The sequence below is a fragment of the Nicotiana attenuata genome, unplaced genomic scaffold, assembly GCF_001879085.1.
Source record: "Nicotiana attenuata strain UT unplaced genomic scaffold, NIATTr2, whole genome shotgun sequence".
Lineage (NCBI taxonomy): Eukaryota > Viridiplantae > Streptophyta > Magnoliopsida > Solanales > Solanaceae > Nicotiana > Nicotiana attenuata.
Window position 1 is genome coordinate 53538 of NW_017670553.1, and position 25957 is coordinate 79494.

At 38.7% G+C, this 25957-nt stretch overlaps 2 protein-coding genes across 2 annotated transcripts; both read right to left on the minus strand.

Annotated features, from left to right (window-relative positions):
- Positions 1 to 2919: 2919 nt before the first annotated feature.
- LOC109240889 (protein NUCLEAR FUSION DEFECTIVE 4-like) lies at positions 2920 to 7175 on the minus strand. The gene is made up of 3 exons (XM_019407568.1): positions 6995 to 7175; positions 6051 to 6171; positions 2920 to 5244 (listed from the first exon to the last, which is right to left on the minus strand). The coding sequence occupies exon 3, from the start codon at positions 5232 to 5234 to the stop codon at positions 3450 to 3452; it is 1785 nt and encodes a 594-aa protein (XP_019263113.1). The 5' UTR covers positions 5235 to 5244; positions 6051 to 6171; positions 6995 to 7175; the 3' UTR covers positions 2920 to 3449.
- Positions 7176 to 18748: 11573 nt separating this feature from the next.
- LOC109240884 lies at positions 18749 to 24447 on the minus strand. The gene is made up of 3 exons (XM_019407564.1): positions 24273 to 24447; positions 22673 to 23093; positions 18749 to 19211 (listed from the first exon to the last, which is right to left on the minus strand). The coding sequence occupies exons 1-3, from the start codon at positions 24445 to 24447 to the stop codon at positions 18749 to 18751; spliced, it is 1059 nt and encodes a 352-aa protein (XP_019263109.1).
- Positions 24448 to 25957: the final 1510 nt, after the last annotated feature.

Here is a 25957-nt window from a genome sequence, read left to right on the forward strand (position 1 = left end):
TCTTTAAGCCACGATTCTTTTTCAAGGGTTTCACTTGAACCGGGTGTATTTAGTTTTTTTATTGTTAGCTAGGAACTTGTGGGCTATGGGCAGAAATAGAAATAGGATCTCTTAGTAACGTCGTAATGCCTTGAATATAGCGGGTACTTTAGTGTGGCGCTTAGGCTCAGTTGTTGACTCTTGTAAAATGCCTTAAACTGTATGTTCTTTATTTGGCTTAAGTACCCTGATCAGAGTGTTTGATGACCCAATCTGGAGTGAGTCATGTGCCATGTGTGTGTGAGGCTTGTTGTATTCTGTGCACAACATTTGATGCCTAGAACCTGCCCCGTGTGTCTGCAAAGCGAAATAGTAGTCTTGTTTAGTTTGGGAAGTGATATAGGCATTTCTTTGTTGAATCATATATATATTCTACCCACCTATTTGTTATGTATTGTAGTTAGCCCAGTTGAGCTTGTAAACTTATTTCCTTGGCAACCACATTAAAAGCCTTATTCCTTGTTTAAATTGATCATCTATTTGAACCCTTGACCTTTGGTAAGCACTTGAATTACTATGAATCTGTAAAAGATAAAGTGTGGGGTAGTTGGTGGGGCTTTTGAGTGAAACTAGGGAAATAAGGAGAAAGATGCACCCTGTTGAAAAAGCCGCTTGAATTGAAAAGAAAAAGAGAGAGAGAGAGAGAGAGAGAGAAAATTGTTAATAGTGCATTATGTTGATTATTAATATTTCTTTAGTGGTTTTTAAGGTGATTGTGCTCGAAGAAGTATGGGTGACAGATGCAGTGTTGAAGGTGGAAATATTGGTTTAACTTAAGTGTGAGCTTGATTGTAAAACATATGTATTAAAGTGCTTGGGGATGTGTAGTCACTATTATATCCAAATATATCCTACTCGACCTGCAGCCTACATTACAGCCAAATAAAGTCCTAGTTGATCCTAGACTAAATGAGCTCAATTAGTAGAGTAGTACACTACGGGCAAGCCTATGAAGCCTTTTCTGTGACACAAGAATATCATTTCCTAGGGTGAGTGAATTCTGTTCATTTTGAAGTTCCTCAGTGTGCGTGCATTTTATTGATCGTGGCATGAGCCCCTTTTGTTGTGAGCAGGCACTTGATCCATGACGGAGAGGTAAGTTTGGACCTCTGAGTTAGAGTGAGTAAACCGGTTAGGAATATTGCATGGCTCGCGCGAGTAAACTCTTGAGGTGTAGATGTTACACTAGTGCACTCAATCTATGTGGAATATTCTTGGTGTGACGAGTTAGAGCAGTCGCTCAGGGAAGTTAGGCCTCTGAGTGTGGTTTGATTGCTCGAGGACGAGCAAAGGGTTAAGTGTGGGGTGCTGATAGTAGGCTATAATTATGCAATTTAGATACTATTTACACTCTAATTTAGCCGCACTTTATCAATGTTTGAATGCTAAAAGATAACAAAATGCTCTAATTAAGAGTTTTATGCTTTGCAGGAGCCACTCCGAACTATGAGGAAGCTAAAGAGTGTGTTGGAGTCAATATGGAGAGTAGAAGGCCAATCGGAGGTTAGCACGGTCGAAAAGGACAAAGAAAAGAAAGCGGCGAAGTCCCCTCCAGGTGCGCGGCCGCGAATTGACCGCGCAGCCACGCACTGAAGGCAGAACACTGGGCGAAATTCGCGGCCAGATCCGCAGCCGCAGACGGGCTGACGGAGACCAATAGTCCAGGGTCAATTATGTAATTTCTAATGCGACTCACCTAAACCTATATCAAGCCTAATTTGCCCAGAAGAGAGAGGGAGCTGTTTTTAGAGAGATTTTGGAGGCAAGAACACCGGAGGAAGACAGAGAATTTCCCTAAGAGTTTTCATCTTCTTCTTAATTCCATTATTGATTATGACTTTTTATAGTGAATTTTTATCTATTAGTATGAGTAGCTAAACCCGTTATCTAGGGTTTTGATGGAACCTTTTGGAGGATGAATTCTTGTTATGTTTTTATATAATTGAGCCGTTGGATTACTCTACTTGTTCAACTACGTGTTTGTTGCTGTTGATTGAATGGCCATCAATTGACTGTGCATATTTAGTGTGTACTACTCGAGAGAAAGTGTATATTTAGGTAGTTGTTGAACAACATCACTCCTAACGTATGTGAGAGATCAATACGGAGGGATTAAAGGCGGGATTAGAGATAACGAAACCTTGGTGTGATCGTAGTGAGCGGTGAATTAAATGGCAGCTAGTGTAGTTCGAGAGAATACATCTAGTAAATTGCGGTAGTTGCTCGAGAGAGAATTACGACAACCAAAGTACTTACGATCGGTAGAGAATACTTAGGTGAAATTGTAGGGAACATAGCTGGAAGCATTCCGACAATTGGGGAAATCATAACTCTAGACCTCTTTAATTTAGTCTCCAACCCTTTCTGATATTTGCTAGTTAATTAGTTAGAAATATAAATCTTAATACTTATAATTTAGAAAATTGTTCAAACTTGTCTTCTTAGTGATATGAAACAGCTATAGCTAAGCCTTAGTTCTCTGTGGGATTCGACTCCGGACTTTTAGACAGGATTATATTTGCAACGACCGCTTATCCTTTTTAGGACTAGAGTTGGGCGTGATCAATATTCCAGACTTCTGATCTGCTAACCGCCAAATTAGAATAACAATTTGCATACAAATTCACAATTCTTAATGCCAATTTTCACTTAACTAGGCAACCTTTTTTTACTGATGAATAGATAAGCAAATTAGTCAGCAAAGATTTTCTATTTTCCCTTCAGAGGTAATCACATATAAGGAAATTATAGCAGCACAGTATATACAGGAAAGATTAACAACAACTAGTACTACTGCTACTATTCCTAAATCAACATAGAAGCGGAGCAAGGATTTGAAGCCTATAGAGTCGGGATTTTAAATTTTATAAGTTAGTGAGTTCTAAATTAATAATTTATACATAATCAATGAATTTCTTAAGACAAATACATGATTTGCACCAAAGTCACTGAGTTCGGCCGAACCCGTAGCTTCTACACTCCCTCCCCTGACATAGTATATTTATATTATATATAAAGGAAAGAGTAACAACTAGCGTTACTACAATTACTACTATTACTGCTATTCCTAAATCCTAAGCAAGTATCCAGTCAACTATATAAAGCGGCAAGCCAGGGATTATCCTTATGGTGTTCATTAGTTAATATGCATGTACGATAAAAAGTAACTATAGTTGACCTACATACACATTATAATTTTCCGACGGAGGGTATTCAACTGATCACCCTTGTGTCTATGTGGTTGTGCCATGTAAGTCCTCATAATCCATGTAAGCCCGTCTCGGTCCAATGATGATATACAGAAAAGAGTACCAACAAAACCTCAAAATAAGGCCAGCATTGTTTTTGTTTGGTGCTATTTGTGTTTTTCTGCGACTTAATTATGGTTTTTTCCTAACTTCTTAGATTTCTCACCGTGTCTTTGTACTGTTTGGTGAAGCCATTTCAGTATCTGCTGCCTCTGCTTGCTCTCTAAACTTCTTGTATATATCCCCTTTGTAAAATTGTCGAGTTCTTGCAACCAAAATCAATGAAGCTAGAGCACCAAAGAATGTGACACTAGCCAAGATTATGAAAGCCAACCGATAACATTGGTTACCTATACAAGTCAATTCTTTGACAGATGCTCTAGTCAAGCCTTTTTTCTCAAGATCCCTCAATGCTTCTCTATCATAAAGAGGTCCAGTCACTCTCACATTCAGGATGTATGATCCAAGAGGGCTAGCCAATTGCCCACAGTTGAATAATGTGGAATAGTACTTCAGGCCAAAAAGCTCAGAAATGATTGTAAAAAGTAATGGCAACTGTGCACCAAATGAGAAACCAATGATTAAAGATGCCGCGTACACTGAACCTGGGAAGGGGAAGGCGATGAAAAGGAGGCCGATGCACGAGAGCAACAGGACTAATGTCATCATAAGGGGCCTAGGAAACTTGAACCTGACAAGCAGGCTTTCAGAGACAAATCCTGCAAAAATTCTCCCAAAGAAATTCCATATGCTGAGAAGTGACACAAAGGATTTAATGGTGGTTGTTGGATATCCTAATGATTCTCCTATCTGACCCAAGTTATCAACTGCGGTTAGGCTTGATCCAAGTCCGCAGAATGTAGCCAGAAAAAGAATCAACATATCGGTACTTAGGAGTGCTTGTAAGATTGTATAATCTTCTCCTCTAGCTGGTTTATTCAAGAAAATATCCGCGAGCCAGGAGCTCTTCGAGTTGAATTCTTTCTTGGTTTCTGATATTTGAGGTAGTTCGGGGATTGCTTTCAGCTCGCTCTCCACGAATGCTGGCGGATTCTCAGCAACCATTTTGGGAGGACCGAGAAGCAATTTCTTTTGACGCCAGAGAATCAACTCTTCTCTAATGAATACCAAAAGAGGGAGAAAAAGTAAAGCACATGCCACAGTGGCTGTTCCAACATAGCCAGCATGGGAAAAAGCTATAGCTTTCTCGACTAGTGTCATGACCATCAGAAACACTGCTAACACAATTGATATTATCAAGCAATAGAAGAAAACCGTTTGCTGATTTAGCTGCCTAACGACTTTCATTTCTCGAATAGTATAGACAAATACTACAGATAGTGCAGCCGGAAGCCAGGCAATTAAGAGGATAAGTGATTGAGAATCATTTCCATAGACAGCTAAGTATAGTTGTGTCATTATAGCTCCACTTAGCCCTGTAAATCCTTTTAAAAGGCCTATCATGTTACCTCTACTCTCGGGGAAGTTCCTAATAGAGGTCACAAGAGCTCCTGTATTCGCAAAATTCTGAGAATTGGCTCCAAGGCATATGTATATGCACATTTGCCAAACTTTTGGCTTTGAAATCTTGCCAACGACAGAAAGCCATATCATAAAGTAACCTGTAAAGTTCATGGCCGCGCCAACTAGCAGCACAAACCATGTTGGAGTTACCTCGGCTATCAGGCCGGACAGAACTCCAACATTAGCTCCGAGATCCTTGAAGAATCCCAAGAGATTAAGCGTGGTCTGATCATATCCTAGAGAGCCCTTTATTTCCTTGGAATATGTCCCGAAAAGGTAAGTAGCCCCTGCTCCAGCCATGATGAGGAAAGAGGCAAAAAGTGAGAACCATCGACCTCGAACCACATGTAAGGCAAATTGGAGGACCTCATGGCGGCCTCCATCTCCCGTGGTGTTTCCACCACCCGCTTGCACCTCAACCATATCTCCTCGTCTGAAAATTGAACAAACAGAAAAAAGAGTGTGACAATATATATGGATATACCTGCCTTGTTTAGAGAATAGTATATGTTAAGCTCATGTTGCTAACTGTGTGGGGCAGATAACTGATGAGAAATCATAATAGAAAGGTAATGAAGAAGCTAATTTAGAGCATTCTAAAAATACAAGATAAACACTAAAATACTTGGATGAGCCAGTTGGAAAAGAATTCTTCCCTGGATAAAAGGTTCATATAGTAGATGGAAATATGTCATGACCAGTTACTGTCGGTAAACCAATTCATGTACATCTAAAGCAAGTTATATCATGTTCTATCATGTTAATAACCATGCCTAAAAATGTCCAGAAATACCGACGATATCGGTTGAAAAACTGGAAAAACCAACCGATTTCCGATTGACCTTAATTCGTCGAAATTAGGCTGGTCGATAATATATAGGACCGAAGTCGGTCGCATTTCCAACCTATTTCGGTCGGTCAGCTAATTTTCACAAACAACCCAAAAAGAAAAATCTGCAGAAAAAACCGAACCAGGGTTAGTACTGTGGCAGGATACTATTCTACCACTAGACTATTGATACATTTTCGTTTAAGACTTTCTTTTAATTTATTTGTACTTTTTATGTGCATTTTCGCGCGAAAATAACTAATCGATTTCAGTTGGTATTATTAAAAATATAAAATATTTTGAAAAACCGACCGAGTTTCGGTTGGTTTTTTGACCAACCGAATCGGTCGGTTGGCTGCGGTCGGTTTTGGCCAAATTTCTAGTAGTGATAATTAACAATAATCACTCACCAAATTTGTGACTTGTATGCTTGGCATGCGTTTCCGGGATTAATTGACCTTTACTGCTCTTTCCTTACTCGAAAGTTGCTATATAATGGATTAAACATCTCAATTTTTGCCTTCTCTTTTCCTGTAAAACATAAAAATTGCAATAGGTGCAAGTTGCAAAATAAAGATATATTGAATTCGATATTATCAAACGTCACTCTTTAAAATAAAAAATGGATTCTTTAGGACAACTTTTCTCAAATTCTGTCTAGGTTATACATCATAAAAATTGACTGGTCAACAGAAATCAATCTGATAACTTCCCACATACTTGTTGAGTTGATATGTTCTATAACTTTAACAACAACGAAAAAGATAAAGGTTCCATAGCTGCACAATTAAGAAAATATATGTTATATATGTAATATTCAAAACACACTGATAAGAAAAATATAAAGCCAAGATATGCAAGGTTCCAACTTCCAATAAGTATGCCATCTCAAATATAATTGCTTGATGAATCGAAGCATCATTATATATTCAAACTGGCACATGCAAAGGCGGAGCTACAGTTATACTTACAGGTTCGGCAAAACCCAGTACCTTTGACCCAGACCCTATTGTTGTAATTAAAAATCCACTAAATATGTGAATATAATTTATCAATAACGTAATAAGCTACTTTTTGTATAATATAATAAAGATGTGAGAAATGAAGAGAAAAAATTACAGATTGCATAGCGTACAAATCTGGGGGGAAACATCCACAAAGGTTTCATTTGTTCATTAATCTACACATATTTGTGACTTAATCTAAATCCAGCCTTTAGTTATTTCCCAAAGATAAAATATAAACCATCTTAATTACTTTCTCATTAACACGTCGATAAATTACATGCTTGCAACGTGCGAAGATGAAAAGAGTCATGGGGAAAAATGATTTTGAAATAAAAGAGTATACTTACCATTTCTTGATAAAATAATGTGGAAGATGTTGCAGGTAATGAGCATTTTCGACAATTGAAATCATCAGATAATTTTGGAATAAGACAATATTGGATTCACAAGGTTCAATCTTTAGCTGCATCATAGAGGTATCTGCAGCCATGCACGTATAGTGAAAAAGCTTGAATCGTGGAAGTTAGATGAAAGAAGATAATAACATACTTTATTGAAGGGATTATCAAAATTCCAATCTTTTTTTTATGGCCAAAATCTCCATTTGAAATTAAGCATGAGCCGCAAATTTGACGTAAAGACTGAATTGACCGTATCATTGGTTTTGTATTTAACTGTTAGAGATTTTGTTGCTTTCAGTTAGTGCAGTAATTTTTTTTAGCATAATAAGTTGTTTAGTTTTATGATTAATTTCAAATTTAAATTTCTATTAGATTGTATAAGTTAGTTGAGATATTTTAGGTTTTTTGAATTTTAAATTATGTGAATTTTTTGTTCCTAAATGGCTATTTAAAGCCTTGTTATGCTTAATAAAATTATTGGGAGACATTTTCAATCAATATTTTTAATATTTTTGCTGCCTCATATTTTAAAAAACCAACAGTGGTATCAAGAGCTTCATTGGTCTTGCGGGATCTGTGAGTTCTTCCAAAGAACCATTTTCAAATCATTTTTAACCAATATCAAATTTTAAACCCATTTTCAAACATGGCAAGCAGTAGTCTCTCTTTGAATGCCCCACAAACTTTCACTGGCGAAAACAATCGGATTTGCTCAGTGAAAATAAAATCATATCTCAAAACCTATGATATATTGAATGTTGTAACGGAAGAACAATCCATACGATCAATCCTTGAAAATCTGATCATTGTCCAGAATCAGATACTGTCAAAAAGACATGACATGAAAAAAACGCTCTCTCCTCTCTCCTCTCTCTCTAGGCGTTATGGAGAACTAGAGGCTGCCATGGACGACCAGCTCTCTCCCCAGCCTATGGCTGTGGGAGAGACTAATTCTAATCCCATCGTTTCTTATGCTGCAAGACTAACGACAAAAAGTTCTATCTACAATCCAACAACAAAACTAAATCCTATCGAGTTTGTACATGAAACTCCAACTCTACGGTTTTCTATGGAGGAACGAGAAGAATTTGCCAGGGAGGAAGGATTACATTAGGCCATTGTCATAAAAGTTAATCAAGATGCACCAGATTTGAAGATATGGAAAAATCTACTGCCCAAGCACTTTGGCGTAAAAGGCAACTGTTTGATAGGTTTACTCGCTCGTCGGCAACTGTTGGTATGTTTTGCTCAATATGATGATTTTGTCATGGCATTATCAAGATCTGTAAACTATCTACCATTCAATGGGGAAGAACATCAACTTAGAATTTTTCTATGGACACTTGGTTTCAACCCTAAAGAGGAGACGTCAATGGCAGCAGTGTGGATCTCGCTGCTCAATTTATCGCCTGACCTCTTTGCAGGAAGAGCTCTAATGTCCATAGCAGCTGCTGCTGGAAAACCTATTGCAATCGATAAGGCGACACAAGCAAAGACACGACCTAGTACAGCTAGGGTAAGAGTTATCCTAGATTTACTACACAAACATCCAAAGGAAATAAAGTTGCAATTCTTGAATAAAGTCACTGGAAAAATAGTTGAAACTGTTCAGCAGATTGTATATGATAACCTGCCTCTATACTGCACATGTTGCAAACGTCAAGGACATGATGAAAGCATGTGTCGTTTTATTTTGACAAGGAGTCGTGATAGTGGATTGAATGTAGAAGCTGAGGAATGTGATGATCAAGCGGATGTGGAGAAGTTTCAAGGGGACTTGAGACAAATTATAAACGAAAGAAGAGGGATAACTGGTGCAAGTGAAGGGCAGATAGTGCAGCAAAGGATGGTTGATATTGAGCAACCTAAAGTTGCTGCCTTAACTACAGAGAAGGATCCATCTAAACCAACATATGATGTCCCTGCTTCTACAGTTTTGGCGAGGTTGCACGAGGCAATTGGTGCTGAGAAAAGTGTACCTATTACAGGTGTTATTGCAGTACCTGGAAAACCAGCAGTTGTTATATCTACTACGGCAGCTGAAAAACCAGCAGGTGCTACTGCTGTACATGATGAGGGGCAAGGTACAGATGTTTCAGGTGTTAGGGCAGCTCTGGAGAAAGCTGAGCAGGCAAACAAAATTGCAGCTGGAATTGAGCAGGCTGCACCTGGAGCTTTGACACCTACTGGTACTATGACTACAAAGGTGGATCTAGATACACCTAAGGTTGGGCTTTCAATGGCTAAAGGTGCTGGGCAGGCAAGGAAATCTGCTACAAATCCCATCAACTCTGCTACAAAGAGCAAGGACTGGACAGTGATGAATCGTACACCCAGCAAAAAGAAATCTCCAGGTCTTCAAAATCAGATTTTATCATCAAAGACCATTGGTGTTTCGAACTCCTTTGATGCTTTGGTGAATGAACATGAGCAAGATTCGAAGGAGGCCAGGAATACGAAGCAACAGATTTGTGATGAGGAAAGGCTAATAACTGGAAAAACTAACTCTTCAGGCAGTGAGGTGCAGCAGCAAACTTCAAAATAAATAGGTGCTCGAGTACATGGTTCGACAAAAATAGTTTCTGTTGATGATCTTAATATCCAAATACCTGGTGAAGCTGTACCAACACTACAATTCTCCGGTCGAGAATTAGCTAATATGATAAAGGAATCCCAGGCGGCTATGTTAATGCATACCACTCCAAAGATCAAGGCTCCATTGGTTACTCTGAATACCTCGGTTCATGAGGTTCCTTTAAAATATATGGCGTCTTTTGGTGAGCAAGGAGGTGATTCGGGGCAGCAATTGATATGTACAGGAAGCAATCAACATGTGGAGAATGGTATGGCAGCACTTTCATTCTACAAATGAGAAGACTAGTTCTAAGGATCAACAAGTTGCGGCGAGTGAAATTTTTGTTAATCGTAAGACCTGGGGTGAGAAAGCTGAAGAGGAGGAAGAAGAAGATTATGCAGATAGCTTCCATGACGATAGTGACGATGCGGCAGCCCAATGCTCAGGTGACGATTCTGGACAGAAAAATTTGGGAGCAAAGGGTGAGGCAGTCGTGGAGCAGCTTTCAATTTCCTCTACTATCTTGCCAAAAAAGAGAGGTCTAAGTCCAAATGCAACAGTTTTTATACCATCTGGACAGCAACAATTGCACTCTAAGGCAGCAGGTTCAAAGGAGATTGAAGTCCCATCTGATGGTATGGTGATACCCTACATTGTAGCTACTGGAAAGGAAACAAATACAAATGCAATCAATATGAAATTTAACTTGACTCCTACAAACATACTCCAAGCTCTTGTGTCTCATGACATGGAGAGTTTGAGAGCTCTTGATAATCAGAGGAATGAGCAAGAAGCGCTAGTGCCAAGATATAATCCTATTGATGCATTTGGTGCAGATATGGGGCAGGGTTTTTATGAAGAAGGGGAAGAAGAAGAACTCCTGGATGTATCCTTTAAAAATGTAGCTAGGGAGGGAGATCTTTCACCTAGACATATGAGAAGTGGATCCACTAAAAACAAGAAGAAGAATCACGAGAGGCAACATAGCTGGGACGACAAGGTAAATGAGGAAGTTAACATTAGGCGACTCCCCATGAGAGTCGCAAAGCAAAAAGTGGCTGCCTCAACCACTTCAACCAGGTCCAATCGCTCCAAAAAGAAATGATGCATTTTACATACATATTGAAGATATTTGAAGAGGAAGCCAAGGAGATACAAATTGAAGAGTGCACAAGGTTGAAAAAAGAGAGGCAAGACTCAATTTTTTACATTGTGTTATTTTATCACATGTTAAGTATCATCAGTTGTAACATCATCACAGAGTATGTTATAAACTTTGTGATGATCATAGAGTACTTAGTTATTAGTAGTTCATTTTTTCTTCATACTTGCTGATAGATGAGGTATTTTCTATGCTTCAATAGGATTTGTAAGGTAAGGTTTAGCCCAGTATGTGATTGCTCATGTCCTATGCCTTTGGGAAGATATCCAAACGGCTATGAGATTATATGCCCTCGTGAGACTTTGCCGGCAGCTACACCATGATCCTCTACATGGGGCTGCCATCATAAGGCAATGTGAGGCGCAGAGGAGTGATTATATAGCCAAGGCATAGAGGCAACACTATTGGTGCTATTGTCCCCCTTATTTGTACTCTTCCTATGTGGTTTGCTTTTTATTATTAATAAAACTAGCCCTAGGCACCTCGCCTAGTGGATTTGCTAAAAAAAAAAAAACTTTTCAAAAGAGATATCAAATAAGACAGGGTCAATAAGGGTATTTTTTATGCACAAAACCATAAGACGACAAAGAAAGAAGAAAATAAGAAAAGGAATTGCACTACGAAAGTGTGCTATTTCAGCGATGCTCAAAACAATATTCGAAGCACAAACAACAGAAGCCAGAATTGAGGAGGAGCAACATTTAAATTGCAGCAACTGAAGCAAAGGAGAAGTGTTGAGACTTTGTTGCTTTCAGTTAGTGCAGTAACTTTTTTTAGCATAATAAGTTGCTTAGTTTTAGGATTAATTTCAAATTTAAATTTCTGTTAGATTGTTTAAGTTAGTTGAGATATTTTAGGTTTTTAAAATTTTTAATTATGTGAAATTTTTTGTTCCTAAATGGCTTTAAAGCCTTGTTATGCTTAATAAAATTATTGAGAGACATTTCAATCAATATTTTTAATATTTTTGCTGCCCCATAGTTTAAAAAACCAACAACCCTTATTTTTTTTCCTTTTCCCAATTAGATGAAAATAAATAAAAAGTGTTTTAAGTATTTATACTGGATTTTAAGGAACTTCGCAAATACCACAACCAATGGGTGGATCAAAATCCTCAGGAATTTGACAAACCATGCCTTAAGCACGGTACCATTCAGGTAAGTATCCTGCATAAATATTTTCTCAAAGGATTCACTAATAATTTTGAATGCTCAAAGTCGTGAATGCAACCAAATGAGAATGGAGGTCTTCATTAACTGGAGTTTATTGTGGGGTCCATCCCATCAATATAGACATGTGCCTATATAACAATACTTGACTATTGTTCATTCCTGGGGACCAAGTTTTGATATGTGTGGAGGAGGATTTTAATCCTCCTATAGAATACTTTGAGCCCACGGCTCTTTTGCCTTGTAAAAGGAGAGCTTTCTCACTTCTTCAGATACACCAACAAAAGAGAGAAAGAAAGAGTGAGGCATCACAGACAAGGTATAAGAAAATAGCCTGTGAGGAAAATAGAGAGTGTGAGCGATATTGTAGTGAGGTGAAATATCAAAAGAGGGTTATTTTTTTTAAGTGTTGTAGTGGTATTTGTAGTATTTTACTCGGACCTACAAAGTATAAAATTCCTTACTATAGTGATATCAGTTGCTCCTCTCGGGGTCGTGGTTTTTTCCCTTATTCAGAATGATTTTTCACGTAAAAATCTTGGTGTCGTTGTCACTCTTTTATTCTTGTTGATTACCATATCTCAGTGCTACATTATTGTTCCGCTTTTATTATCGTTTCTGTGGGGGCGGGGGGGGGGGGGGGGGTAGGGGGGGTTATTCCCAACAACTGGTATCAGAACACAGATTCTGCTCGTCACAGAAATACTACTCACCATCGGTAGTACTATACTTGGTGAACAAAAAAAAATTCCGATGTAAAGTACCACGTAGCAAAATTCAATGGAGATATCGGTTTCTCAACATGGCAAAAAATGATGAGGGATCTGCTCATTAAACAGAGATTATACAAGGTGCTAGATGCTGATGCCAAAAAGCCTGATACCATAAAAGCGGAGGATTGGGGTGGCTTGGATGAAAAGGCTGCTAATGCAATCAGGTTGCACTTACCAAATGATGTGGTAAATAACATCATTGATGAAGACACCGCATGTGGCATTTGGACAAGGTTGGAAAGCCTAAACATGTCCAAAATGCTGACAAATAAATTGTACCTGAAAAAGGCAGCTATACGCCCTACACATAGGTAAAGGTACGAATTTTTTGTCACATTAAAATTTTTTTAACGGATTAATCACACAGCTCGCCAACCTCGGAGTGAAAATCTAGGAAGAAGATAAAGACATCTTGTTGTTGAACTCGTTGCCATCTTCGTACGATAATTTGGCAACAACCATCCTGCACGATAAGACTACCATTGAGTTGAAAGATGTCACATTGGCTCTTCTACTCAATGAGAAGATGAGAAAGAAGCTTGAAAATCAAGGGCAGGCTCTCATCACAGAAGGTAGAGGCAAGAGTTACCAAAGGAGTTCAAGCAATCATGGTAGATCTGGAGCTCGTGGGAAGTCCAACAACCGATCAATGTCAAAAGCCAGAAATTACTACAATTGCGATCAACTAGGTCACTTCAAAAGAGACTGCCCAAATCTAGGGAAGGTAAAAGGTGAAAGCAGTGGCCAGAAGAATGACGACAACACAATCGCCACAGTACAAAACAATGGTAATGTTGTTCTCTTCATGAATGATGAAGAGGAGTGTGTGCACTTGGCAGGTCCAGAGTCGGAATGGGTGGTTGACGCAGCAGCATGTTACCATGCCATACCGGTAAGAGATCTTTTTTGCAGATATGTAGCAGGTGATTTCGACACTGTGAAAATGGGTAACACAAGTTACTCAAAGATTGTGGGGATTGGTGACATATTTATAATGACAAATGACGGATGCACATTAGTTCTAAAAGACGTGCAGCATGTACCTGATTTGAGGATGAACTTGATCTCGGGAATTGCTTTGGACCGAGATAGGTACGAGAACTGTTTTGCAAATCAAAAGTGGAGACTCACCAAGGGATCATTGGTGATAGCAAAGGGAGTTGCTTGTGGCACGTTGTACAGGACAAATGCAGAAATATGCCGAGATGAATTGAACGCGGCACAAGACGAGATTTCTACAGATTTGAGGCACAAAAGAATGGGCTATATGAGCGAGAAGGGATTGCAGATTCTTTCCAGGAAATCACTCATCTCTTTTGCCAAAGGTACAACAGTAAAACCTTGTGACTACTGTTTACTTGGTAAGCAACATAGAGTCTCATTTCAGACATCGTCTGAAAGAAAATTGAATATGCTTGATTTAGTATATTCTGATATTTGTGGTCCAATGAAAATTGAATCGGCGGGCAGTAACAAATATTTTGTTACTTTTATTGATGATGCTTCACGTAAATTGTCGGTTTATATCTTGAAAACCAAAGATCGGGTGTTTCAAGTTTTCCAGAAGTTTCATGCTCTGGTGGAAAGGGAGACCGGTCGAAAGCTAAAGCGTCTCTGAAGTGACAATGGAGGTGAGTACACGTCAAGGGAATTTGAAGAGTAATGTTCAAGTCATGGGATCAGACATGAAAAGACAGTTCCTGGAACCCCACAGCACAATGGCGTAGCCGAGAGGATGAACCGCACAATTGTTGAGAAGGTTAGAAGCATGCTCAGAATGGCTAAACTGCATAAGTCATTCTGGGGTGAAGCAATTCGGATAGCCTGTTACCTGATCAATAGGAGTCCATCAGTTCCATTGGAGTTTGACATCCCAGAGAGAGTTTGGACCAACAAGAAGGTGTCTTACTCACATCTAATGGTGTTCGATTGCAGATCTTTTGCACATGTATCAAAGGAGCAGAGAACAAAGCTGGATGACAGATTTGTTCCCTGCATATTCATCGGATATGGAGATGAAGAGTTCGAGTACAGATTGTGGGATCTTATAAAGAACAAGGTCATCAGAAGCAGATATGTAGTCTTCCGAGAAAGTAAAGTTGGAACTGCAGATGACCAGTCAGAGAAGGCAAAGAATGATATAATCCCTAACCTTGTTATCATTCCTTCTACTTCTAATTATCCTACAAGTGCAGAAAGTACGACCGACGAGGTTGCCGAGCAGGGGGAGAAACCTGGTGAGGTTATTGAGCGGGGGGAGAAACTTGATGATGATGTCGAGAAAGTGGAGTACCCCACTCTGGGAGAAGAACAACCTCAACCTTCGAGGAGATCAAAAAGGCCAAGGGTAGAGTCATGCAGGTACCCGTCCACAGAATATGTCCTCATCAGTGATGAGTGGGAGCCAGAAAGTCTTAAAGAGTTGATGTCCCATCCAGAAAGAACTAGTGGATGAAAGTCATGCACGAAGAGATGGAATCTCTATAGAAAAATGGCACGTACAGGCTGGTTGAACTTCCAAAGGGTAAAAGACCACTCAAATGTAAGTAGGTCTTTAAGTTCAAGAAAGATGAAAATGGCAAGCCGGTCAGATACAAAGCTCGATTGGCGGTTAAAAGCTCCGAACAGAAGAAAGGTATTGATTTTGACAAAATTTTCTCACCTGTTATCAAAATGACTTCTATTCGAACAATCTTGAGCTTAGAAGCTAGCCTAGATCTTGAAGTGGAGCAATTGGATGTGAAAACTGCATTTCCTCATGGAGATTTGGAAGAGGAGATTTATATGGAGCAGCCAGAAGGATTTGAAGTAGCTGGAAAGAAACACATGGTGTGCAAATTGGATAAGAGTCTTTATGGGTTGAAGCAGGCACCATGGCAGTGGTATATAAAGTTTGACTCATTCATGAAAACTCAAACATACATAAAGACCTATATGATCCATGTGTATAATGATACGCTCAAATTACACTTTAATTAAATAGTGTAAGGCGATCAGTGTCAAATATAGTAACCCAACAAGGTTGGGGTTGAATCTCACAGGGAATAGGCGTGAAAAGATTACTCGAGTAGTGTGTTACTTGACTTAGGTCTTAATTCTATTCCGTTATCGTAACAAGAGAAGGGTATAATTGTGAATTAAGAAGATAAGTAGTTTTGTTATGAGAATGTAAATGGTTTGATTAAGGAGACCAAGGTTGTGTCCCCGTCAATGGAATGTAATACTATCGGTGTTAATATGATATATTTCTAATGGAAGGTCCTTTGATATGCAAATGATTTCTAAATGACTACCCAATATTTTCCAATAGTTGGGTAATTTTTCTCTTTATGATTTTTCCAAATATGAAAGAGTTGCAATTTAAGAACAACCAATTTATTCCAAGTAGAACCCACTTATTCCTAAGCGATTCTATTAAACAAGATTTAAAGTCTTGAGTTCTTGATATTCAATTCTACCAAACTCTAACTAACTTTTCCAAGTAAAGAAAGAGTAAAATAGAATAGATTGATGTTTGCAACCACCAACCATAAATAATGAACAAGAATTGAATAAATATCAACCAACCATTATATATATATATATATATATATATATATATATATATTCAATGTTAAACACCCATTAACATTACACCCATCTAGGGTCCACAACCTTAGTATTTAAAACTAGCCACTCATGCTAAAATACAACAACAAAGTGTTTAATAAAGCCATAAAGCTTACAAAAGTGCAAGATTCCTTCTTCACAACCTTCCAAATAAATAGAGTATTCAATGCTCTCTATGTAGGACCATGTTTCAGACTTGAATGATCCACAAAAACCCTAGTTATTCTCTTTATAGTGGACCAAAAGTCGTGGTCAAAATCAGACAAAAATACCCCTTCAGATAGCTTATGCGACCGCATAACGGTCGCAGACCACTCATGCGGTCCGCATATTCTTCATTCCATCGCAGACTTGGTAAGTTCCTAGTTCTTGCTTCAGTCGCATACCGGTTATGCGGTCCGCGTGCGTGTTATGCTACTGCATATGCCATCGCACATCATGGTGAGAACTTTCTTCTACTGGAGTTGTGCGACCATTATGCGGCTCGCACAAGTCTTATGCGACCGCATAATGGACCGCATATTTTTTTCTTTATTTGGGCAATAAGTCTGTCCCTGCTTGCGATCACCATCTGAATTATGCGGTCCGCATGTGAATATGTTGCCGCATACTTGCAGCATATCCATTCTTTTGCGACCTTTTGACTTCTTTTCCATATTTTCGGTCTTCAAGCTCATGCACTACAAAACAACCAAACTTGATCAAAATTAACTAAAAATGAAGTAAAAGACGAGTTAAAATCTAAGCAATTGGTACCAATTGTGCCGAAATTCTATGGCACATCAATACCCCAACTTAAACTCTTGCTCGTCCTCAAGCAACTAAAACAAATTATCCTATTCTATACTACTTTTATTCCAGACATCCCACAAAACAATAATGACTATAGATGGTTTTGACTGACAGCTAACAAGCATGTAACCCCACTTATTTTCCCTTCTTGGAAGATAACTTATCACTCAACTATTCGACTAATCAATTCGTGACCTTAGAGCCTCGACCAAAATGACAAAATGCTATTCACAGCGAAGTGCACTTGTGTTCTACTTCAAGAACCTACCTTCTGCTAATTCTTACAATTCATCGCACTCACAACAAAGAAAATCCCCACTCACATATATGTACAGAGGATGCCTCAAAACACTGTAACCCTCAGAACGAAAGCTACATGCCACAAGTATCAGTCCATATGCTTGCCCTTATTTTAACTTTGCCGCTATCTCAGGAATGATTGACTGTCGATCACTAAGGACTTGTCACAGGTTATCATGCAGGCTTCGGGACGGGTTGGATGAATATTTGGGGATGTAGTGGCTATACCCTCCTTCAACTCTACATACATTGAATTCATTTATTACATAGCACTTGTTTACCTCGGGCTACCAACTTAGAATCACCTCAAAGTATTTCTTCAATTTTTTACAAAACTCCAATCTTTCTCTTTCTCTTTCTCTTTTTTTTCTTTTCTCATATATACACAATTTTTTTTTCTTTTTGACCTTGCCTTTATTATATACACAACTTCAGGTTACCCCATTTTTTTCTCTACACACAGTAGTAAACCTTGCCAATCTCCACTTTGTAATGGCACCCCCAACTTAGGCTTTTAGCCTCATTCTTACCTGTTCAAGGAGGGATGGGTTCACAAGACGGAATGATTTCACAGAAGGGGTAAAGGTTTGTAATGTGGTAGCCAATGAAAGGTTAAGAGCTCAACGGGAGTAACTAGAGTAGTTAATGTATCAGGGAGGTCAATTAAGACAAAATTGGCTAATAACCACAAAGAGGGCCTAAGATCATATCAGCAACCAATCATTAACTTGAGAATTGCACTTAGAAACCAGCTGGGCAAGTTCTAGACATCACAAGTTAGGCATGTGCATTATTTATACAAATCCTCACTACTCACAACGCATGAATTGTTCAACTCAACATAGTTTCAGCCCATATGTGACACAAGGCAACTCAAAACTTTCATATGAAGACATGTAAGATTTTGAATAAGTATAAAGTCGGAGAGCGAGCCTCAAATTCACAAAAATGACTAACCAACATATTGTATTTTTCTTTTCTCTTTTTTTTTGATTCAAAAGAAGGGTATCATATATTTACACCATTTAGCACATGCTTGAAGCTACAACTGTCAACTCCAAATAAGCCAAAAAATTTCATGCTACTGTCGTGGTTCTACTATTACACCCTTGGAAAAAAACCAGGCGCAGAAAAATCAAAGGGAATTCATTGCTAAACTACAAGAGTTTATACACAAAATATGGGGTACAACAAATTATTTACACAAAACATGGGGTACAAGATCATGATCATAAATACCCCACCCCCAACCAAAGATCATGCATTGCCCCCAATGCATATATAAAGCAAAAAGAAAGTTCTGCGACTCCCTGGGGCGCACTAGGCGCTCAGGGAAGCTGAAGGATCTAGGATAGTTGTGGCATCAGCTGTTGGTAGTGAAACTGCAGCTGGTAGAACCTCGGACTGAGTAGTATCCTCCACGGCTGGAGCAAGAGGCTCCAAGTGCTGTGAGGGTATAGCAGGAACCTCCACCTGCTGTGAGGCTAGAGCTGGGGCCTGGGAGCTACTAGCCTCGCCCAGTGATGGACGAATGGTCGATGGATGTGCCTTGGCGACCATATCTGCTAGCGAATGTGCAATTGCTGTCTGCACAGCTGCTTCCTCTTCATCCTCTGCCCTTGTAAAGACAGCAACCTGCTTACCCTTGTCTTGATGACCCTCAGTATCCTCACCCAGTGCTTCTTCATCCGTCTCCTCATCTCTTGACTCCCCCTCATCGGACTCCTCAGTATCTCCAGATTCCTCATCTGAAGGAACATCAATGCGAATAGGAGGACCAAAACTTGATATGCTCAAATTATACTTTAATTAAATAGTGTAAGGTGGTCAATGTCAAATATAGTAACCCAACAAGGTTGGGGTCGAATCGCACAAGGAATAGGTGTGAAAAAATTACTCGAGTAGTGTGTTACTTTACTTAGGTCATAATTCTATTCTGTTATCGTAACAAGAGAAGGGTACAATTGTGAATTAAAAAGATAACTAATTTTGTTCTGAGAATGTAAATGATTTGATTAAGGAAACCAAGGTTGTGTCCTCGTCAATGGAATGTAATGCTGTCGGTGTTAATATGATATATCTCTAATGGAAGGTCCTTTGATATGCAAATCATTTCTAAATAACTACCCAATAATTTCCAATAGTTGGGTAGTAATTTCTCTTTATGATTTTTCCAAATATAAAAGAGTTGCAATTTAAGAACAACCAATTTATGCAAAGTAGAACCCACTTATTCCTAAGCGATTCTACTAAACAAGATTTAAAGTCTTGAGTTCTTGATATTCAATTCTACCAAACCCTAACTCACTTTAGCAAGTAAAGAAAGAGTAAAATGGAATAGATTAATGTTACTTTACTTAGGTCATAATTCTATTCCGTTATCGTAACACGAGAAGGGTATAATTGTTAATTAAGAAGATAACTGATTTTGTTATGAGAATGTAGATGATTTGATTAAGGAAACCAAGGTTGTGTACCCGTCAATGGAATGTAATGTTATCGGTGTTAATATGATATATTTCTAATAGAAGGTCTTTTCATATGCAAATGATTTCTAAATGACTACCCAATATTTTCCAATAGGTTGGTAGTAATTTCTCTTTATGATTTTTTCAAATATAAAAGATTTGCAATTTAAGAACAACAAATTTATGCCAAGTAGATCCCACTTATTCCTAAGTGATTCTATTAAACAAGATTTAAAGTCTTGAGTTCTTGATATTCAAATCTACCAAACCCTAACTCACTTTTCCAAGTGAAGAAAGAGTAAAATGGAATAGATTAATGTTCGCAACCACCAACCATAAATAAAGAACAAGAATTGAATAAATATCAACCAACCATTATATATATATATATTCAATGTTAAACACCCATTTATATTACACCCATCTAGGGTCCACAACCTTAGTATTTAAAACTAGCTACTCATGCTAAAATACAAGAACAAAGTGTTTAATAAAGCCATAAAGCTTACAAAAGTGCAAGTTTCCTTCTTCACAACCTTCCAAATAAATGGAGTATTCAATGCTCTCTATGTAGCACCTTTTTTCAGACTTGAATGACCCACAAAAACCCTAGTTATTCTCTTTATAGTGGACCAAAAGTCGTGGTCAAAATCAGACAAAAATACCCCTTCAGATAGCTTATGCGACCGCATAATGGTCGCAGACCACTTATGTGGTCCGCATATTCTTCATTCCATCGCAGACTTGACAAGTTCCCAGTTCTTGCTTCAGTCGCATACCGATTATGCGGTCCGCATGTGTGTTATGCAACCGCATATGCCATCGCACATCATGGTGAGAACTTTCTTCTACTGGAGTTGTGCGACCACTATGCGGCTTGCACAAGTGATATGCGACCGCATAATGGACCGCATATTTTCTTCTTCATTTGGATAATAAGTCTGTCCCTGTTTGCGATTGCCATCTGAATTATGCGGTCCGCATGTGAATTATGCGGCTGCAAAATTGCAGCATATCCATTCTTTTGCGACCTTTTGACTTCTTTTCCATGTTTTCGGGTCTCCAAGCTCATGCACTACAAAATAACCAAACTTGATTAACTAAAAATGAATTAAAAGACGAGTTAAAATCTAAGCAATTGGTATCAATTGTGCAGAAACTTTACGGCACATCAACACCCCCAACGTAAACTCTTGCTTGTCCTCAAGCAACTAAGACAAAATTATCCTATTCTACACTACTTTTATTCCCGACATTCAACAAAACAGTAATGACTATAGATGGTTTTGAATTGATAGCTAACAAGCATGTAACCCCATTTGTTTACCCTTCATGGAAGATAACTTATCACTCAACCATTCGACTAATCAATTCGTGACCTTAGAGCCTCGGCCAAAATGACAAAATGCTATTCACAGCTAAGTGCACTTGTGTTCTACTTCAAAAACCTACCTTCTGCTAAGTCTTACAATTCATGCGCACTCACAACAAGGAAAATCCCCACTCACATATATGTCTAACCCTCGAATGAAAGCTACTTGCCACAAGTATCAGTCCGTATTCTTGCCCTTATTTTAACTTTTCCGCTATCTCAGGAATGATTGACGTTCAATCACCAAGGACTTGTCACAGGTTATCATATAGGCTTCGGGACAGGTTGGATGAATATTTGGGAATGTAGTGGCTATACATTCCTTCAACTCTACATACATTGAATTCCTTTATTACATAGCACTTGTTTACCTCGGGCTACCAACTTAGAATCGCCTCAAAGTATTTCTTCCATTTTTACAAAACTCCAATATTTCTCTTTCTCATTTTTCTTTCTTTTCTCATATATAATAATTTTTTTTCTTTTGGAGCTTGCATTTCATTATATACACAACTTGAGGTTACCCCATGTTTTCTCTACACACAATAGTAAACCCTACCAATCTCCACTTTGTAACGACACCCCTAACTTAGGCTTTTAGCCTCATTGTTACCTGTTCAAGGAGGGAGGGGTTCACAAGACAGAATAATTTCATAGAAGGGGTAAAGGTTTGTAATGTGGTAGCCAATGAAAGGTTAAATGCTCTACGGGGATAACTAGGGTAGTTAATGTATCAGGGAGGTCAAATTAGACAAAACTAGCTAGTAATCACAAGAGGGCCTAAGATCATTTCAGCAACCAATCATTAACTTGAGAATTGCACTCAGAAACCAACCGGGCAAGTTCTAGACATCACAAGTTAGGCATGCGCATTATTTATACAAATCCTCACTACTCACAACGCATGAATTGTTCAACTCACATAGTTTCAGCCCTTATGTGACACAAGGCAACTCAAAACTTTCATCTCAAGACATGTAAGATTATGAATAAGCATAAAGTGAGAGAGCGAGCCTCAAATTCAAAAAAATGACTAACCTACATATTGTATTTTTCTTTTCTCTTTTTTTTAGATTCAAAAGAAGGATATCATATATTTACACCATTTAGTACATGCTTAAAGCTACAATAGTCAACACCAAATAAGCCAAAACATTTCATGCTACTGTCGTGGTTCTACTATTACACCCTTGGAAAAGAACTAGGCGAAAAAGAAAATCAAGGGAAATTCATTGCTAAAATACAAGAGTTTATATACAAAATATGGGGTACAACAAATTATTTACACAAAACATGGGGTACAAGATCATGATCACAACTACCCCACCCCCAACCAAAGATCATGCATTGTCCCCAATGCATATATAAAGCAAAAAGAAAGCTCAGGGACTCCCTGGGGCGCACTAGGCGCTCGGGGAAGCTGAAGAATCTAGGGCAGTTGTGGGATTGGCTGCTGGTAGTAAAATTGGAGCTGGTGGAACCTCGGACTGAGTAGTATCCTCCACGGCTGGAGCAAGAGGCTCCAACTGCTCTGAGGGTATAGCAGGAAGCTCCACCAGCTGTAAGGCTGGAGCTGGGGCCTGGGAGCTGCTAGCCTCGCCCGGTGATGGCTGAGTGGTCGATGGATGTGCCTTGGTGACCATATCTGCTAGCGAATGTGCAATTGCTATTTGCACAGCTGCTTCCTCTTCATCCTCTGCCCTTGTAGAGACAGCAACCTGCTTGCCCTTGTCTTGATGACCCTCAGTATCCTCACCCAGTGCTTCTTCATCCGTCTCCTCATCTCCTGACTCCCCCTCATCAGACTCCTCAGTATCTCTAGATCCTCATCTGAAAGAACATCAATGTGAACAGGAGGACCAAAATTTGATACGCTCAAATTACACTTTAATTAAATAGTGTAAGGTGGTCAGTGTCAAATATAGTAACCCAACAAGGTTGGGGTCGAATCCCACAGGGGATAAGCGTGAAAAGATTACTCGAGTAGTGTGTTACTTGACTTAGATCGTAATTCTATTCCGTTATCGTAACACGAGAAGGGTATAATTGTTAATTAAGAAGATAACTGATTTTGTTATGAGAATGTAGATGATTTGATTAAGGAAACCAAGGTTGTGTACCCGTCAATGGAATGTAATGTTATCGGTGTTAATATGATATATTTCTAATGGAAGGTCTTTTCATATGCAAATGATTTCTAAATGACTACCCAATATTTTCCAATAGGTTGGTAGTAATTTCTCTTTATGATTTTTCTAAATATAAAAGATTTGCAATTTAAGAACAACCAATTTATGCCAAGTAGATCCCACTTATTCCTAAGCGATTCTATTAAACAAGATTTAAAGTCTTGAGTTCTTGATATTCAAATCTACCAAACCCTAACTCACTTTTCCAAGTGAAGAAAGAGTAAAATGGAATAGATTAATGTTCGCAACCACCAACCATAAATAAAGAACAAGAATTGAATAAATATCAACCAACCATTATATATATATTCAATGTTAAACACCCATTTACATTACACCCATCTAGGGTCCACAACCTTAGTATTTAAAACTAGCTACTCATGCTAAAATACAAGAACAAAGTATTTAATAAAGCCATAAAGCTTACAAAAGTGCAAGATTCCTTCTTCACAACATTCCAAACAAATGGAGTATTCAATGCTCTCTATGTAGGACCTTGTTTCAGATTTGAATGACCCACAAAAACCCTAGTTATTCTCTTTATAGTGGACCAAAAGTTATGGTCAAAATCAGACAAAAATACCCCTTCAGATAGCTTATGCGATCGCATAATGGCCGCAGACCACTTATGCTATCCGCATATTCTTCATTCCATCGCAGACTTGATAAGTTCCCAGTTCTTGCTTCAGTCGCATACCGATTATGCGGTCCGCATGTGTGTTATGAGACCGCATATGCCATCGCACATCATGGTGGGAACTTTCTTCTACTGGAGTTGTGCGACCATTATGCGGCTCGCACAAGTGTTATGAGACCGCATAATGGACCGCATATTTTCTTCTTCATTTGGCCAATAAGTTTGTCCCTATTTGCAATCACCATCTGAATTGTGCTGTCCGCATGTGAATTATGCAGCCGCATACTTGCAGCATATCCATTCTTTTGCGACCTTTTGACTTCTTTTCCATGTTTTCGGGTCTTCAAGCTCATGCACTACAAAACAACCAAACTTGATCAGAATTAACTAAAAATGCATTATAAGACGAGTTAAAATCTAAGCAATTGGTATCAATTGTGCAGAAATTCTACGGCACATCATATACTTCCAAAGATTTTCTAATAACAACTTTATTATATTATTGTTGTATGTGGATGACATGTTGATTGTCGGACAACATAAAGAGCTGATTGCAAAGTTGAAGGGAGATTTGTCCAAGTCATTTGAAATGAAGGACTTGGGCCCAGGACAACAAATTTTGGGGATGAAGGTAGTTGGAGAGCGAACAAGCAGAAAGTTGTGGCTATCTCAGGAGAAGTACATTGAGCGTGTACTGGAATGCTTCAACTTGAAAAGTGCTAAGCCAGTCAGCACATCTCTTGTTGGTCATCTGAAGTTGAGTAAGAAGATGTGTCCTACAATAGTAGAGGAGAAAGGGAACATGGCTAGAGTTCCTTATTCTTCAACAGTCGGAAGCTTGATATATGAAATGGTAAGCACCAGACCTGATATTGCTCATTCAGTTGGTGTTGTTAGCAGGTTCCTTTAAAATCCCGAAAAGGAACATTGGGAAGCAGTCAAGTGGATATTCAGGTACGTAAGAGGTACTGTAGGAGATTGCTTGTGTTTTGCAAGATTTGATCCAATCTTGAAGGGCTACACGGATGCTGATATGGCAGGTGATCTTGATAATAGTAAATCTACTACCAGATACCTGTTCACATTTTCAGGGGGGAGCTATATTATGGCAGTCAAAGTTGCAGAAATGTGTCGCACTCTCTACAACTGAAGTAGAATATATTGTCGCTACTGAAGCTGGTAAGGAGATGGTATGGCTGAAACGATTTCTTCAAGAACTTTGATTGCACCAGAAGGAATATAGAGTCTATTGTGACAACCAAAGTGCAATAGATTTGAGCAAAAAGACCATGTATCATGCAAGAACAAAGCATATCGATGTAACATATCACTGGATTCGAGAAAAGATAGAGGATGGATCTATGCAGGTCAAGAAGATCCATACAAGTGATAATCTTTCGGATATGCTCACCAAGGTGGTACCAAAAGACAAGTTCGAGCTATGCAAAGAACCTGTTGGCATGCACTCAAATTAGCAGCCCTCGTGTTACCTCCTTCACGTAGATGGGATTGGAGGGGAATATTATGGGGTCCATCCATCAATATAGGCATGTGCCTATATAACAATACTTGACTATTGTTCATTCTTGGGGACCAATTTTTGGAATGTGTGGAGGAGGATTTTAATCCTCCTGTAGAATACTTTAAGCCCACGGCTCTTTTTCCTTATAAAAGGAGAGCTTTCTCACTTCTTCAGACCAACAAAATAGAGAAAGAAAGAGTGAGGCATCACAGGCAGGGTATAAGAAAATAGTGTGTGAGGAAAATAGAGAGTGTGAGCGATATTGTAGTGAGGTGGAATATAAAAAGAGAGTTATTTCTGTTGAGTATTGTAGTGGTCTTTGTAGTATTTTACTCGGGCCT

Bases quoted from the DNA above. Each gene is read 5' to 3' on its own strand.
- LOC109240889 (XM_019407568.1), bottom strand. From the start codon at position 5,234: ATGGTTGAGGTGCAAGCGGGTGGTGGAAACACCACGGGAGATGGAGGC.
- LOC109240884 (XM_019407564.1), bottom strand. From the start codon at position 24,447: ATGAGCTTGAAGACCCGAAAACATGGAAAAGAAGTCAAAAGGTCGCAA. The intron at 23,094-24,272 runs GTCTCATAACAC...CTTTCAGATGAG, and splicing joins AATATGCGGTCCATTATGCG to GATCTAGAGATACTGAGGAG. The intron at 19,212-22,672 runs GTGCGCCCCAGG...GAGCATATCAAG, and splicing joins TCAGCTTCCCCGAGCGCCTA to TTTTGGTCCTCCTATTCGCA.